The 17,103-nt window shown below is 35.6% G+C and overlaps 1 protein-coding gene across 1 annotated transcript in view; it reads left to right on the plus strand.

Annotated features, from left to right (window-relative positions):
- LRP1B (LDL receptor related protein 1B) overlaps nucleotides 1-17,103 on the plus strand; it is a 398,334-nt gene that overhangs the window by 184,017 nt on the left and 197,214 nt on the right. The window contains exons 17-21 of the mRNA XM_051623744.1: nucleotides 1,071-1,151; nucleotides 2,270-2,437; nucleotides 4,215-4,397; nucleotides 10,709-10,909; nucleotides 13,058-13,303. Of these exons, the coding sequence (XP_051479704.1) occupies nucleotides 1,071-1,151; nucleotides 2,270-2,437; nucleotides 4,215-4,397; nucleotides 10,709-10,909; nucleotides 13,058-13,303 (879 nt within the window). The remainder of the gene's footprint in view (nucleotides 1-1,070; nucleotides 1,152-2,269; nucleotides 2,438-4,214; nucleotides 4,398-10,708; nucleotides 10,910-13,057; nucleotides 13,304-17,103) is intronic.

Consider the following 17,103-nt stretch of genomic DNA (forward strand, 5'->3'; position numbering starts at 1 on the left):
TGGATATTTTTTTCTAGTCTTGGCGGTTTTGGTGTGGCTGACAGGACCATGCAGCATTTTTGACCTTTCTGATGAATTTAGGGTGTTCTGTGTAGGAACTTGCAACGTGAAACCCTTCAGTGAGGATCAAGCTTGCCTTTAAAGGGCTTTTTGGGCGGGTTGTTCTTGTTGTCATCCTTGATTTGCATTAGGTATCAGTTACTGAGAGGTATATTATTCTCTTGATAGTCTGTATAGAGTATTTAGGCTCCTCCTCATTCCTTTTAACTTGGGTTAGAATTTCAGATTGTTTCCTACGAATTTCCAGGTTTTGTAAAGCAGATATTTTGTTTTGCAAGCAGAATGGGTGCAAGCACTATTTAACATGTTTATGGTACGAATGCACATACCTAGCTAGAAAAGAAAGAAGTCTGAGAAAATGCAAGCTGTTCTATGTGAAACATATTAGCCAATTATGAAAATAATTTTCCATGTGTAATATAGATGAGTCTCTACTAAGGATATTCTCTCAGTTTTCTACTACTTGTATTGGAGTGCTTGCCAGAAGCAATTGTAAATACCAACACTTTAATTTTTTTTTTTTTTTTAAACTTTGTTTCTTGACAACTCTTTTGCTTGGTACTCAGCCTTCTTATTTTATAGTCTTCCATTTCCTATCTTTTACTGGCAGTGCAATTGCAATTAGATAATTTTTTTAATACAAATAAAAATGACGAAAATGGGGTTTTATCAGCTGTCAAGCTATAATTAGTTGTAAATGTTAGCATGCTCAGTGGCAAAGACAGCACTGGTCTGATGGGAATATAGGACCATGTCATGTGAGACAGAATAATGCATTTCAGTGCTCTGTGTTGAAGGATAAGGTTTGGTCTAGTATTTGCAGTTAAAAGCCTTTTTATCCTCTCTTTTTGGTGTTTCACCTTTTTTCCCCTCTCCAGATTGATTATCTGGCAAGTGCAAATGTTTGATACAATGAACTTGTATAATTTATGCATATAGGGGAGTGGAAGGATATTATTAAAGAGGGTATACATGAAATAGTTTTTACTTACTTTTTAACACTTTTACAGAATTCCCAACGTGTGAGCCACTAACTCAATTTATATGCAAAAATGGAAGATGCATTAGCAGCAAGTGGCTCTGTGATTCAGGCAAGTATTGGGTGTTCTGTATCTGAAATGAATATGGTAGATATTACATAGATATTGCTTTGATACTCATGCTTTTCTTCTGAGGCTGATATTGCCAGTTTGGCTGGTAAGTGATCAGAGAATAAATATAGTGGTTTTAAATTACTGACCTGACCTAGAAAGCAGCAATATTGGAGCTTCATATAAAGAATTATGCAGTGCATATTGTATTAGTTACAAACAGTGTATTTTGTAGAATGAAATGTGATGTAAAATTTTATTATTAAAACAAACCAACCAACCAAAAAAAACTAAGCTGTGGCTTTTGGGAGTATTTTCTGGTTTTAGAAAACAATAGTTCCAGTGACCAAAATACCTGATTTTTTTGTTGTTTGTGGCCAAGTTCAGTTTTACAATTAGCATCCCTCAAGGGAAGGCTAGGATGGCTTTACCATGTAGTTATTTCTTTTGTCTGGAAGTGTATGTGTTTAAATGAGAGCTGTTCAAATGAATCTTCTCTCAGAGCTTGGGAGGTGGGAGTGATGCCATGCCAGTTCTGAACTGGGTTGGTTCTTCATCTACCATTTGATATTACTATAATTGATCCCGATCAAATTATGGGAATTGCCTGAAGATTGTTGTAATGATTACAATGTTAGAGTAATGAGAACTGCATTACTTACATGCTGCTGTCTTTTCTTCACCTTGCACTGTTGCAAGTACATGAAAACAACGTGTAATATTATTGAAAAGAATTCTGACTTCAGGTTTTGATTTTGGATTATATGAAGCTCTTTGGGTGAGTGCTAACTGTTTAAGTTAACTAAACACTGAGAATAAAGTAACATCACTGTGTTTGGAAGGCTGAAGATATTAAGAAAATCTACAGCATTCTCATGTTTACTGGTGTCTGTGAATAACTGTAAGGATTTGGATTATCCAAAGTGACAGAGGCAAGATTTAAGTAATTACTTGAGTTTGAAATAATTTTACCATATGCCTGTGGGCAGTAAACACACTATTTTGTTTACTCAGTGTTATTTTTCTGTTGCCTTGTTGGAAACATCCCTTTGTCCTTACATTTTTTTATTCAGATTTTTTTAATCTCTGAAAATAATCTTAATAATTAATATTTGCAGATGATGACTGTGGTGATGGAAGTGATGAACTAGGCTGCATTCACTCCTGTTCTGCTGATCAGTTCAGATGTCACAATGGTAGATGTATCCCAAGCCATTGGGCATGTGATGGTGACAATGACTGTGGAGATTTCAGTGACGAAACCAAAACAAACTGTAGCAAGGAAGGTTAGCTCTTCCCCCCCCTCACATTTTAATACTTATAAACACAGAGAATAATTTATTATAAATAGAGGACTCATCTTCAGTCAATGAAAAAAAGAGAAAATGCTTTTAACCTTGTTAAAGTTTGGAATGGAAATATGTCAAATGTAATATGCTAATAGAGAAGTGAATCACAGAAGAAGAGTGCATTTGAAAACAGAATGGATGTGATACTGAGAGAAGTTTTGTACTTTTACTTTACTCATATATGCTAAATCTGATGTGTGTCCTTTTTCAGAGATGCATGCTGCTAAGATAGAGTAAGCAGCATTCTTTAAGCTAACATTTATATTTTCTGGCTTTTTTGTGCAGAAACACACTAATTCTTGTGTGATCCACATTTTTGTGGGGTTTTTTCCATAGTGTTACTCCAGCATAAAAAGTGTTTGAACAAATTGCAGTCCCATTTAAGTGCCATACATTTTATTTATTTGGGTGAGGGGAGACAGGGAGGACGATTGTAGCAAAGGATAAAAAATAATCAGATAAGAATGAGGGAATATTTTTTTTTCATTTTTCTCATAGTGACTTTTCCACAACAAAGTAATTGTATGTGACTCTTTTTAATGTGTTTATATTCTAAATTAGTTTCAGACCTCATACAAACAGATGAATTAGCAGAATGCAAAGTCCTTAATATTTATATATGTTTTTACTTACCTGTATGAAAATAATTGATCTGAAACTAAGCTGACTAAACTCACTTTCACCCCATTCATGTCCATCTCAGAGCTTAAGTCCTGCTACACCTTTCTATACAATACCATGTTATGCTGGGATTTGCACCACTGTCTCTAAAATGGCACTGTTTTACACAGCTTCTGTCAGTTCTGTGTCCTCTTCTTCTCCATGATGCATACTTGTCCTTGCTTTATTTATGACAGAATGCAAGAATGCAGACTTTTTAAAATAAAAAGAAAAACCAACAAGGCAACTTTTAGTAAAATAAACCACATATTTATTCAGAGTGCTATAAGATACTCAAATAATTCTTTTTGGTAGAAATAGGTATGTGTAAGTTTATAATTTCTTTAAAGTACATGTTATTATCATTAGTATGTTATATTAGAAATACAGTTTGGGGAAAGGAGGGAAAGGATAAAACTGAAAAGGCCATAATGAAGAAAATACTGAATTAAGTATTTGATGAATAATCAAAAACATACAGTTACTGTGTTTTGAAACATTCAAGACTGATTCCGTAGCTGCACTGAGCTGAAGTTCGTTGTTGTGGAATTCATGAAGGCCACAACTAGTCTGCCAGTGCTGTAACACCACAAACCAAGCAGGTGTTAGGGCCAGAACTTGTGTCAGTTTGAGCAGAGGTGTTCCCTTTTGTGAAATGGGAGATGGACCTTGTTGGAAAAAAGAGGGGAATGAAGAAGGAGAAGGGAATGTCGCTTGAGTGAGAGAAAGGGCTTACAAAACAGGAAAACTTGATCAGCCTTGGCCCTCCTTACATATCCAAATTCCTTCTTATCTGACAGCTGTGCAAAAAAAAATTAAATGGATATTTACTTTCACTGTTTGTGGTGAAGAAGGGAGAGAGCAGGACGAATAGAGCTTGCCTGAAGCTTGTGTTGGAGTGAAGAGTTAAAAAGGAGTAGCGAGTTTTGAGTGTGATACTTGCAGACTCTAATTTTAGCTTCGGTTAGGGCGGGGGATTCTTAGGCATTGTAAACTTGGCATGGAAAAAAGTCACCATGAGCAAGTTCTTCAATGTTGTTTTTATTTTTCTAAGAAACTCCCTCTCCTGGAAGATGCAATGGGAAGGAATTTCAGTGCAGTCCTGATGGGAGCTGTGTTCCTGAGTTGTGGCGCTGTGATGGAGAAAAGGACTGTGAAGATGGTAGTGATGAAAAAGGCTGTAATGGAACTATACGACTGTGTGATGAAAAAACAAAGTTCTCCTGCAAGAGTACAGGTACATACTTGCAGAAATGTTTTGTTCTCTTTTACTCCTTGTGTGTGTTTTTCTGTCTGTTTCTATGACTTGATCACATATCTAGTATTTGGACACTGCCTTTAATGTTTAATGCTACCAAGGTGATGTTGCTTATTGTACTTTTACCAGGAAAAGAATAGTAATATACTTCCTCTAACCCATTTTCTTATTTACCATATAAAAAGGGTGGATTCTGAGATTACTTACAGCTGAAACTGCTCTGTATGATATTAAATCAAACCAAATACTTAAATGTAGCATTTAGTACTTCAAAGTTCAGGTATTTTCCTCTATTTTCCATCTTTGGCCACAGAAGTATCAGGGCAAATAATGAATTTTGTCTATACAAAACATTTCATTTTGTGTTCTTGCAGTTTCCATAAAGATATATGTATAACAAGCAACTGAAAAAGGAAATAGCTTCAGTAAGTTTAAAGAGATTATTTACTATTGATAGAAAGGTCTGTTGACTGAAATAGACTGATACAAGTCTGACACAAGGAATACACTTCTTTTTGATACTTTTTCCTAGTCCTGGAATGTGGAAATAGATCTCAAACTACTCTACCTCTTTATACACTTACCTGTGTTTACAGTTGTGTTCATGGAGGGCAATAACTCAGTAAGTTTACAGGATGAAATGTAGCTTCTCTGGCTGCCACGTATAAATATAGCAAAAATATATCTTTTCATCAAACATTTGCTAAATACAATGATATATGGGTTTGATTTAGAGGAAAATACAATCATGCTTGTTGGTTTTGTAGAGCCAGCACTTTAGGAGTCAGTTGTGACAGTTTCACCTTTTTTTTTTATTTTTTTTTTTTTTTCTTTCACTGTTTTCCTTCTATCTGCCCTGGTAGGAGGAAAACTGCTGTTCTGGATGAGACTTGTTGGGAATACATTGGAACAAAAACCAGGAAAAGCAAATTTTTAAGTTACTTTTCAGTTTAATTCCAGGTAGTGGGGCAATTGAGTAATAATGGCTTAATGAGAAATAGCCTCTCAGATTTCAGAATAAGCAACATTTTCTCTGCAGATTATTCTTAAGAAATAATACTGTCCATCTTCCACATTTATGAGAATTGTTCAGATGAGCAGAAACTGGCTCATTCTTCTCTTGTTGCTAGATGGTGGCATCTGAATTCCTGATACAGAATAGAATGGGTCTTGTTAGGCACATGTGTATGGGAGGAGGTGAAAAAGCCAAGATGTTTTGAGGGAAATGACAGCTGGTGAGAACAGTAATAGTGAAATGTTACTGCCCACTTTTCTTTTTTTGCTGGCTTCATTTTTGGTTTATGGCTGTGAATAGTAGTTGCAGAGTCTTTCCTTACTGTACTTGTCATTGGCTCTGCTTAATCTGTCACAATGGCACAGGCATGACTGTCATGTTACAATTACAGCATTTCTCAGCCTTCAGCCAAACATGATTTTTCTGTGTAGTGGAATATTTGTTGCAAGAACCCATCATACCCGCTGAATGAGGGGAGATTTAGGTTAGACATCAGGAAAGTTTTTTCATCCAGAGGGTGGCTGAGCACTGGAACAAGTTCCCCAGGGAAGTGGTCCCAGCTCCAAGCCTGCCTGATTTCAGGAAGCATTTGGATGATGCTCTCAGGCACATGGTGTGATTCTTGGGGTGCCCTGCACAGGGATAAGAGTTGGTCTCGATGATCCTGATGGGTCTCTTCCAACTCAGCATATTCTATATTCTATGCACTTAGGAATAGCCAATAGAGGGTATTCTGTAATTTATATCAATAGCCTTTTAGTAATTTGCCTCTAATAATGGAACTTTTTTTTTCCAAAGAACTAATCTGAAACTTTGCTGCTAGTTGATTGTTTTTATCTTTTTACTGGTATAAAGATCTTTCGAATATTGGAAGACTTCTGTCATATGTCTCCTTAGCCAAGTTTTTGTTAAATTAACAAACACTTTTTTTTTCTTTTTTTCTTTTTTTCTTTTTTGCCTGCATGTCTTCTCTTTTCAATTTATGTTTTTGAAATTTTAGTATTTTGGTTGGTCCCACTAGAACTGTCCAACCTGTGCAGGTTTTGACCATGGTGTCCAAAGTGAGCCAAAATGCTGCAGTGCACTTGAGTTAACAGATTTCAGAATGACATTTCTAATTTTTTTGAGAACATCACACTGTTGTTTGTGGTGTTACGTGATGAAAAATATACTAGAGTTTGCACAGAAGTAGGATATGAGATGCAATAACTTCCTGATTGAGATTGACTACTGTTGGGCTACGTCTAGACAGTTATTTTCTGGTTTTAAATTAGATTAGATTATTTTAAATTAAACTAAACTCAGTTTAATTATACTAAGATCCAACTTCCTATTTTAAATTCTGATTCTGCCTTCCAAAAATTATTACAGGCATGTACTTCAATTCAGTTTTATGCACTACATAAATCTACACTTCTTGTTCAATCTTCCTACTTTGGAGTTAATAGTACTGGACGAAGAGTGGAATCTGTGCAATCTCACTTAAAAAGTCATCTAATTACTCTAATGATCATAATCAAGAATCTCTGTGAAGACAAATGCAAAACAGCCATGAATACTTCAGTTTATGAAGCAGTAGAACTGAACTGTATTGTATATTTGCCACACTGACTGCTTTTTATATTTCCTTCAAGAAGCACTTAAGTTTCTATCTTACCATTTTTAATGGTACCCTGTGGGTTATTATTTTGTACTTTCTTTTTTTTTCCTCATGTTAATAATACAGTAGAGTTTAAAAATGGTAAAAAGTGTGATTTCTTTGGGATGAAAACTAAGGAATGTACATCGAGAGGAAATAACATCAAGGGGTGATTGCAGTGATGCTGGAAGAGGAGGGCAGCAGGACTAGTGCTGCCTGAATGGGGAATGTAAGTCAAGGTATGAGTATTTGAGGTGTGACAAATACAGAAGAATGGAGAGAGGATGATACTGAGGAAGGCTGGGAAGGAAGAGTATTTGAGAAAGATGGAGAGGAGGAAATTGATAGGGGGGCCCTACAGATCCTGTGAGGGCTGATGAGGAAGAAAGAGTTACTGTGCAGTGATATGGCATGAGAGGAGTTGTAAAAGATGAGCAGATTTAGTAAGGACATAAGAATGGGAAGCCTGGAGGACTTGAAAGGGTGAGTGGAAAGGATATAGGTTATAAGCCTTGTTTCCAATAGTTTCCTGCCTGCTCTGTCTCCTCTCACTTTTAGATCTTTATAGCTTCACATCTTGTACAACTACTTTTGAACATAAGGGTGATTAAGAATGCTGACATTTCTGACTGGAAAATTTAATGAAAAATAAACCGTCACAGCAAATAAACTAGGAAAGTATAGATGTTCCAATACTGTTTTTATCCTCAGTTCACATTATCATTGTTTTCTGCAGCAACAGGTATCTTCTTTAGGCCCTAAAATTTTATCTTGTGTCTCATCCAGGAGACATTTATAATCATCTCCTTTCTACAAAAACCTTTTAAATACCAGAAATGACCACGTTCTTGAAGCAATGTAGTTCAGTCTAAGTCTCAGGTGTGTTATAGTGGACAAGCAAGATCATTGACGAACATCCTATTTTGTTAAATATATCAGATTAGAACATGCTTTCATTTAGATGGGAATGGGACTGAGTCCATTCTACGTGTTAGGAAGGCATTTCATCTTTAGGCAGTAAGAAGTAACTGTAAGAGGGAGCAATACAATTAACACTGCATCCAGGCAGTCTTCCTACAGTTGAATATATAATCAGTCAAAAACCTTCCTGGGCTCAGTATCCCAACAAAGACTGAACATTATATAAAAAGTTAATTCTGTTGTACTTGCTAATATTTGCAGGAAATAAAAAATGTTGGAGGAGCATTTGGTTCAGGTTTTCCTGAATACTTTTTGCTTCAGAACTTCTGATTCACTACTTGACATGTATTTTGTCTGTGTTAAACAAAAGAGCTATGGAAAAGAACAGATATACCCATTGAGGCAATTAATTAATGATGGAATTTTATTTTAAAAATGTGAGTTTAAGTATGGGGCAGTAAAGCAAAAGTACTTAAGTGAATTTGAAGCAATTATTTCAAGACAGTCATATTAGTCAATTTAAAATTTTGGCAAAGATTAATTTCTTGAAAGTATATTCTACTTAAGAACATGTCACAGCTATCATAGTGGAAGATGAATCTTTTATTATAAAATATGTGTTCATTCAGCTAGGAGAAAGGCAGGAAAACTGATTTTCTTTCTGAACAGTTGTATGTATAAAACATTAAAAAACAGATTAGGAGCTCTGCTGGAAGCAGCATCAGTTTATTCTGGGATCTGGTTAGTTTGCTTGATGTACGTGTTTCTTATTAGCCTTCTTTCTACTGCTGTGTTATAATAATATATAAAATCAATAATCATTTCAAGCTAATGAATATGGACACTTTTTTAAAACACTTGTGATTGTGTGTAAGTATAAACTGCAGACATAATATGCATAAAACTTTGTTTTCTTGTGTCTGTGCAACTCTCTTTTCAGTGGGAGGATATTTGGAACTTTGACCACTATAGACAAGGGTAAAAGCTTTTCATTCTAGTTGACACTGCTCCATGTTTAAGTTTTCCAGGTGATTTTGCACTGGCAATTCTGTTCTTTTGTCTGAAACCACACACACAGTGTGGTATGATCCTGAAGTTTCACTTCTTGCTTTTCTTCAACAAAGGTGAAAGCAATCTCACATTTGCCTTGTGAGATTATACAGGAGCATTTTATTTATATTTTTTTTTCATGGTTCTTGTTTCACTATATCATAACCCATTGAGATTTTGTGAGGACAGCAGCACCCTTCCTATTAAAAGTAGACTAAAATATCAAATAAAAAGCATTACACTAATCTTAAGCTATCCAGCAAATATTTACTTTACAGGAAATTGAAATCTACTGTGTTAATGCAAGCAGTAGAGTTCCAGTTAGGGCTACTTGCTGTTTGTGTGGACAAATGTATAGAATCTCTTTTGAGGTCGTTCAATATGGAGCTGTGTTCTGGGTGGTACAGCATAAAAGACAGCCTGTAGTGGCTTTGTCACTGAGGTGTAGTAAAGAATCAGGAAGATTTTTACCCTGGTTGATTATTTCACACACTCAAATGGCTTGATTCCCCCACAAAGTAATAATCAGTCTCCATTTCCTATTGGGAAGATTGCTGTAAACTGGCAGGGCTGGGCAGGAAATCAAGTCAGTTCATGCTGTGCAACAGTTTGCAGTGACCAGTCCCTGGGCATCCATCACCATTGCTTTCAAGGAATCCACACGTTTCTGGCACCTTTTTACCCATTCCAGCCTGATTTTTCTCTACCTGAGTAGTTTATAGGCAGAAACAGTGCAAGATCAGCTTCCAATACCTCATGGTTCTACCTGTTCTCTCTTCATTAATTGGAGATTAATATTAATACACTACAAGCCACTTCTGTCCAGGTGTTATGAAACTTAACAACTAGCCCCTATTTGTTGTAGGTAGCAATTCACAAGTTTACACTTTGGAGTTGAAAGACAGTTTGAGGCAGAAGCACACCCACACACACCCATAAGTGGTAGCATTCACAGTCTTGGTCACTTTCAATCTATTAAAACCCCAGATTTGCATGATTCTAATTGAATACCCATATGTTTTTTTAAAGCTTGCAACTCACTTTTCAATCAAGAAAGTCTTACATCTCTGAACGTTGATGTTTAGCATAAAAGTGGAATATTTTTTCCCCTTTTGAGGAGTGAAGGAAATTATCTGAACCCTGGTTTGATAAAACTGAAATAGTGTGAGAAGTTTCATCTACTGTAGGTATTTTGGCTGATAATAATCTGGGTATGTATTGTGTATACTTCCAAGAAAGATTTATTTTTTTTTCTCAAACTCTCACTAATAGAAATTGATGGATTGAAATATTGCTCCATTGGAAACGTGTTTGAGTAGAAGAAAAAGGAAGAGAGATGAAGAAAATTAGAAATTAAAATAAAAATAAAGAAAACATTTTTGTATAAATTGGTATACTCAACAGATTGTGAGGATATGTCCTGCCTGTATGTAGTCCTGCTTAGCATAGAAATAATTAGGATTGATGTTGTTTGGAAAATTAGACTGTCAACACTGATGTGGATGATGCTTCAGAGTATAAGTACAAGCTGGTTCCCTCTGTTCATCTAAGGGGAAAGTGCTATTAGTAGAAAAGCATAATAAAAAAATGTGTCATGTCACTGAAGGTTTTTTCCCTGAAGTTTGCTTCCAGTCTGATTTCCTGTGTTTGTCTCTTTTCTCCAAGGGAGATGCATTAGCAAAGCGTGGCTGTGTGATGGCGATATTGATTGTGAGGATCAGTCTGATGAGGATAATTGCGAGGGCTATATGTGTGGACCACCAAAATACCCTTGTGCTAATGATACCTCCATCTGCCTACAGCCTGAGAAGCTCTGCAATGGGAGAAGAGATTGTCCCGATGGATCTGATGAAGGCGATCTTTGTGGTACTTCTTTTAGACACATTTTCCTGATTATACTTGTTATTGTCTGTTAGAATATTTCCTGTTCTGCTGGGTTTGTGCTTCTTTAAATAAGGGAAAACCTAGTTCCTTAGGTGAGTCTTTAGGTTCCTGACCATTTAAAATATTCTTGGAAGTAAACAGCTTAAAAGGCTGTGGTATATGTGAAAGGATTTAAGCTAATTTGCAGTTCTCTCAAACTGCGAAAGCTTGAGTTGATAGAATCCTGTCAGTAGCTGTATAGGAATTAATGAAGAACTGCATTGGGATGGCTAGAAGGAGTTAATGTGTCTCCTCAAGAGTGGTGTTGAAAGGATTTCATGGCATGTCAGACAACATAGATTATCTCAGCAAAATTGTATTCAGTAAAAGAAATATTTTTGGTACAAAAATAATTTTATACATCTGACAGAAGTATAACAGATAACCTAATTTAGTTATTAATTTTATCTTTGCACATGCTTTATAATAGATTTAAAAAAATTACAGTAGCATAGTAGTATTGTACTGTAGTTATGGTTTAGGGATAAGAAGTGAAATATGGCTGTAGGAAAAGCTTAGGTAATTTTACAATTCTTTTTTATGATATCAACAGTTTTCTTCTCCCCGGTGACTTTGCTTTGCATAAAGTATTTTACAATCTCCAGCTTTGTTGCAAAACGTATGGAGCTTTTTGCAAGCATTTTTCACCCTCTGGGATCTGTCTGTATTAGGAGACCCTGCACTGGGCTGTGCTGAGTCACCTGAAAGGCTTGGCAGAGGAGCTGAGTTCACTGACTGGGCAACAGATGCTGCAGGGAATGGCAGGGATCTGGACACTGCCTACTCTGTTGGTCTGCAGAATGTACTGGAAGAAGGCATCTTCAGTGCTCCTCAGGAATATGTTAAGATTATGTTGTAGCCCTGAGAGAGCCCCTTCTGAGAACTACAGGTTAATCCCATGCTTTCTTAACTCCAGCTGAAATAAATTATAGCATAAAGTCATTTGTTTTACTGAAGGACAAATGTTGGGCAAAACATTTGCACATTAGACACATTAAGGAGCTTGACCCTTTTTGTCATGATTAAAAAGACTGAATGCAAGAAACCCAAACTTGAAATCTGTACAAAGGACTCTGAGAAGAAGGGTATGAAGCTTTAGGGGATTTGGGTTTTTTTGGGGTTTTTTTTGTTGTTGTTGTTTGTTTGTTTGTTTGTTTTCTTTTTAAGTGGGAAGGAAATAATTCTTCTGGAGAAAACTGTTATATTTTATACACTTTAGCACTAATGAGCAAAGAGGCTTGTGAGACTCAAGCAAAATAACTAAAACCAAAAATAGATTAAAAAGGAATAGAAGTGAAGCCTAGTTTCCAGCATAACAATGGATCAGATTGTCCCTCCCATTGATTCCCTGGACATCAGTAGTACTGTGAGGAGTAGTTCTATGCTTTTTTGCCCCAGAGGTCACAGAATTTCTCACAGACACAGTTATCATGCTTTTAATTCAAATGCTTTAAAGGTTTCACAAATCACCTTCAATCCGTTTAGGAGAGCTTTGAAAACCATGAGTTACCTGCAGAATGTAATGAGAGCACTGATGCAGGAAATGCTGAAGTAGTATTTTCTTGTAGCTGTTACTGGAAGAGAGAGAAATCCTGATTTTTAAATCTTATTTGTACATGTTTCTTTGACAAGTTACTTGGGGTATAGTTACATAGGACTAAGGGTTGGAGCCTTCTCCTCTCAGGCTCAAGTGGCTGGAGGTAAGGGACGTGTTTGGGAAGGTTATGCTTATTTCTGTATGCATCAGCTTTTGGTCACCATTGAAGATGGTTGACCTGTAATGATCTTTGGGCTGACTCCATATGGACGCTCTCTAATTCTTAAGTGACTGAAATAATATGCATGAAACTCTAAAAATGTGTATACATTGAACACCTGCAATTCTAAAATCCTGAAAGTTTACTGTAAAGCTAAATACTTACAAATTAATGAAGTTTTAAAATAAATACTACTTAATGAGTGTAAAATTAAGTTTGTGCTCCTTTAGAGGCCTTGCATGTGTTTCAGTTGACCTGGTGACTTTAAGAATATGCAACATAACTGACAAGCCTTGTGCCCTTAATGTTGGGTGTTTTTTCCATGTGATTTCAGATGAATGTTCCCTTAACAATGGTGGATGTAGCCATCAATGTTCAGTGGTTCCTGGAGGAAGAATTGTATGCTCCTGCCCTCCAGGATTCAGCCTCGGTACAGACAACAAAACCTGTGAGATTATGGATTACTGTACGAAGCACCTTAGGTGTAGTCAAGTATGTGAACAGCATAAAAATACCGTCAAGTGCTCGTGTTATGAAGGCTGGAAGCTCAGTAAGGATGGAGAAAATTGTGTTAGTACTGGTAAGTTGCAAGGCACTGTATTTTCAGTGTTCCAGATAATAATAGCTGTTATATCCATTTAGTGAGAGTTTCTTTATTCTAATAAGAAATGCAGGCTTGCATTATCCACAGGTGGTGCTGCTAGCAATCTGAGGAGCTGATTAAAGCTGTCCCTATTCCTAGTGCAGGATGAAAGGGTGTTGCAATATTAGTTCATTGCTTATAAGACTTTTTAAGAATGCTAATATCAAATATTTTCTAAGTTATTTCAAGTTTTATACAGTTTTTCATCAATATTTAATATGCAGGGGATATATTTATATATATGTAAGCATGTGTATTTATATGGAATATGAGGGATTTACTTTTTGTATTTTCAAGAAATGGATCAATGTTTGACATCATTATATTGATCTGTATTAGTTGAGAGTTCAGATGTTTAATTTAGAATGTGCCTGCACAAACACATAGCCAATTATCTGCTGCCAGTTTGCATTCACAATTGAAGCTGTTCTTTCACCTACGATATTCTAATACTTGTTTTCTGGCCTCAGTAAAGCCTGTTCAGCTCACTAATCAGATCAAAAAACAACAAAAGCCAAAAAGTGAGAAGGGAATTCATTGCCCTTATTGTTCACTATGGACATGTAGCATGATTTAGAAACTGTGTTAGGGGTGTCTTGTTCAAGTGCAGTGCGGGTACGTGTATGAAATACAAACATGTATGTGCAGTATAAACTCTCATCACATCTTTAATGTTCCTGAAGGGAGTTATAAATAGCATTGATTTTGCTGCCTAGATTTTCAGAATTTCAGTTTAGGATTGTTTGATATTTTTCTTCGTATTATATTTATTCTATGATAGTATCTTAGCAATTCTGAATACAAATATATCCCAAACTACCAGTTATTTGAAGGTTTATAATTCAATAGGTATCATAGTTAAGATAGTATTTCCTCAACATACTCAGCATTTCCTCAGATGAATCACATGAAGAAATTCAGAATCAGAAGCTAGAAATAAAAGCCCAAGTTTCCTATTGCTAGTCACCTGAAATAATTTCATAGTTAGCAGCTAACTTAGTGGTCTGTGTTTGAGAAAAGGCAAATTCTAATCCTTCTGTTTTGACAATGTTTGAGCTAATTTGCAAACATTTTAGAAATTTGTTACTGTAGTAGTGAAACCCACAATGTACTTATGGGCCAAAACATCTATTGTCTGTAATAAAACAAAGTTTCTCTTTGCCAAAACAATGAATAAGTGGAATTAAGTTCTGTGTCATCAATATCCTTTTCAATTGTGCATCTTGGCTTTGAGGCAAGTTGCTTTTAAACTTTATAAAGAATGTGGCTCACATTCATAAGGCTGGAATAACTGTTGTTAAAAGTTTTGGAATTACCACTAAATTGAGTCTTTGTGTCCCCATAATTACTATCATATGTAAACAGCTACTTCTACAGAGTGAGATCAAGAATGTATGTTCAGCTATTTTGGGCCATGCTGACAGAGTCCCAAATCATACTTCACTGCCATATGATGTGGCTCTGTATATCTAAGCTTTAGTGCTGTTAAATTCTTATTTGATGACACTGCTTTAGTCTTAGTCTCTTTGACTTTTAATCAGTCTAATTTGTTTTATCATGAACATTTTCAATAATTCAGAAAGTGCGCTCTTACTGGGTTACAGAAATTAAAGAATTAAAAGCATTTAAGACAGTGTTAGTAACTTGGTGGAGGAAAGTTTGAAAACAACTTTAAAGCAAATAGAAGTGACCAGTATTTGGAAGCTAAGGAAGAAAACCCAGAAGTGAAACGTACTCCCGTGCTTTAAATTAAGAAAAGTGAGTAATTCCTCAGCTTTTCTTAAACTCATGAGATATTTCTGTATAATGTCTACTGATGTTGGGGAGAATCTAGAGTTACAGATTGGCTTTTACAGATTTAATTTTTTTCCAATAATGTAATAGTAAATATATGATCTGAGGCCAGTAATGCCAGCTGGTGAAAAGAAAGTGATGCCTTTCTTCTGTGCTAATGTCATCAAAGGGTGACAGAATTATTCCATGTTAAATATGAGATACACTTTATGAAAGCACTAATAAACCTTGCATCTTTTATTTGATAAGTACTCTGAAGGACAGATCCTCTGCTAATTTAGTTGTTCAATGTGTGAACATCATTTTAGTAAAAGTAACACAACTTTGGTCTCACTTGTGAAACTGCTAGCCTCAGTGTCCATACCATTTACATCTCTGTGCATGAAACCTTAAATGAACAAAAAATTAAGAAAAAGCCTTTCATAAAATACGATGACAAGTAGAGTTCAGAGTGATCATGCAAAGATAAGCAGTCCCCCAAATGCCAAAATGTAATACCTGTTGGTATAAAGTAACTCTTAAAATAGCCATAGTGATTTAAAATGCCTTGAACCAGCAGTAGGTGTGCATTATATTAGAGCAGGAACTAGGAGATAAAATATTGCCCAGAAGAAAATTGTTACCTTGCCCTCAGCTACATTTTTTGCTGTTTAGAACAGCTCTTTCCTCTATACAGTCAAACACTTCACTAGTACACTGCAATAACCTGTCAAGTTAGTATGCAGCACTTCACTTGTTCAACATACTGTAAAAGCATTTACTTGAGTGTCTCTGATGTGGGGGTTTTTTTCCCCCTTCTTGTTTTTTGGATCGCATACGAGAATCAGTGTGTTTGTCGGAGGAATCTAATGGATTACCAGATAATTAAATGTGTTATGGAATAATAAATAAACAGAAATGCTTGAATTCAGCAGTTCTTTTGTTCTTAGTTTCTCTTTCAGTGTCTGTTTCAACGTCTTTCCCTTAGTTTCTCCTGCTTTACCTTATTTCTTTTTGTTCTCTTCATTTCTTGAGGGTTTTAAGTATTGTGGTTTTCTCCTTCAGTTTCTTCACTGTCCATATAACTTGTTTTCACCTTGTTTGCTTTCTGCTCTTCTGTCATCTGTATTGTTACATTACTGACTTCCCAAAGACTAAATGTTTCATTCACGTTTAAATTTGTATTGATTAAACTACAAGTATGCTACAGAGCCCCATTATTCAAGTCAATATAAATTATATATTTTCATACTCTTGTTCCTAGTTTCTCTTTGAACTCATTTCAAAATCAGTTGTGCTGATATATTGCACTTGAACTTTTAGATTTTAATAAGCATACAGAAAAAAACTGTTCTTGAAAGATATTAAAATGTCTTGTTTATGTTCAGCCTTTCAGAATTTGAGTATTAAAAGTTAGATGAACTCAGAAACACCTTAATATAGATTTAGTTTAAAATGACTGTCAACATTTTCTCATCTGTGGGAACTCTTTTACATCACTAGATTTACATATATGGTTAAAACAGTGATGTATCTTTTACATTTGATCTGGTTTAGCTGGTTTTAAATTCAGTGTTGTTAAGCTTTCCAGATAGCTTTCAATACTGAAATGGAGAGGGAAGGGAAGATCGTCCAATCAATGTCAAACTTCTAATGAAGTTGGGTTTTTTTCAGACTTCTTGTGCCATTATCTTTTTCCTTTCATAAAAACCCAGTGTAGGTTGCTTGTTGTGCTACTGTTATTACAGTAAGCTTCAGTGAAACAATAACCTTCAGCATTTTTCCGGGAAGGAATTTCAAATTCACACTGGAAAAGGTGAAGCAAAGGTGTACAGTCTTTTCTGAGTGTGTTCTTTAGGGAGTTTTCTTCTATCAGGATTTTTTCTTACAACTGCTAATGCAGTTCATGCTTTATATTATATATTTTATACACTTACCTACACGGTAAAAAAGCTTGTGCAGTT

The sequence above is a fragment of the Apus apus genome, chromosome 6, assembly GCF_020740795.1.
Source record: "Apus apus isolate bApuApu2 chromosome 6, bApuApu2.pri.cur, whole genome shotgun sequence".
Taxonomy (NCBI): domain Eukaryota; kingdom Metazoa; phylum Chordata; class Aves; order Apodiformes; family Apodidae; genus Apus; species Apus apus.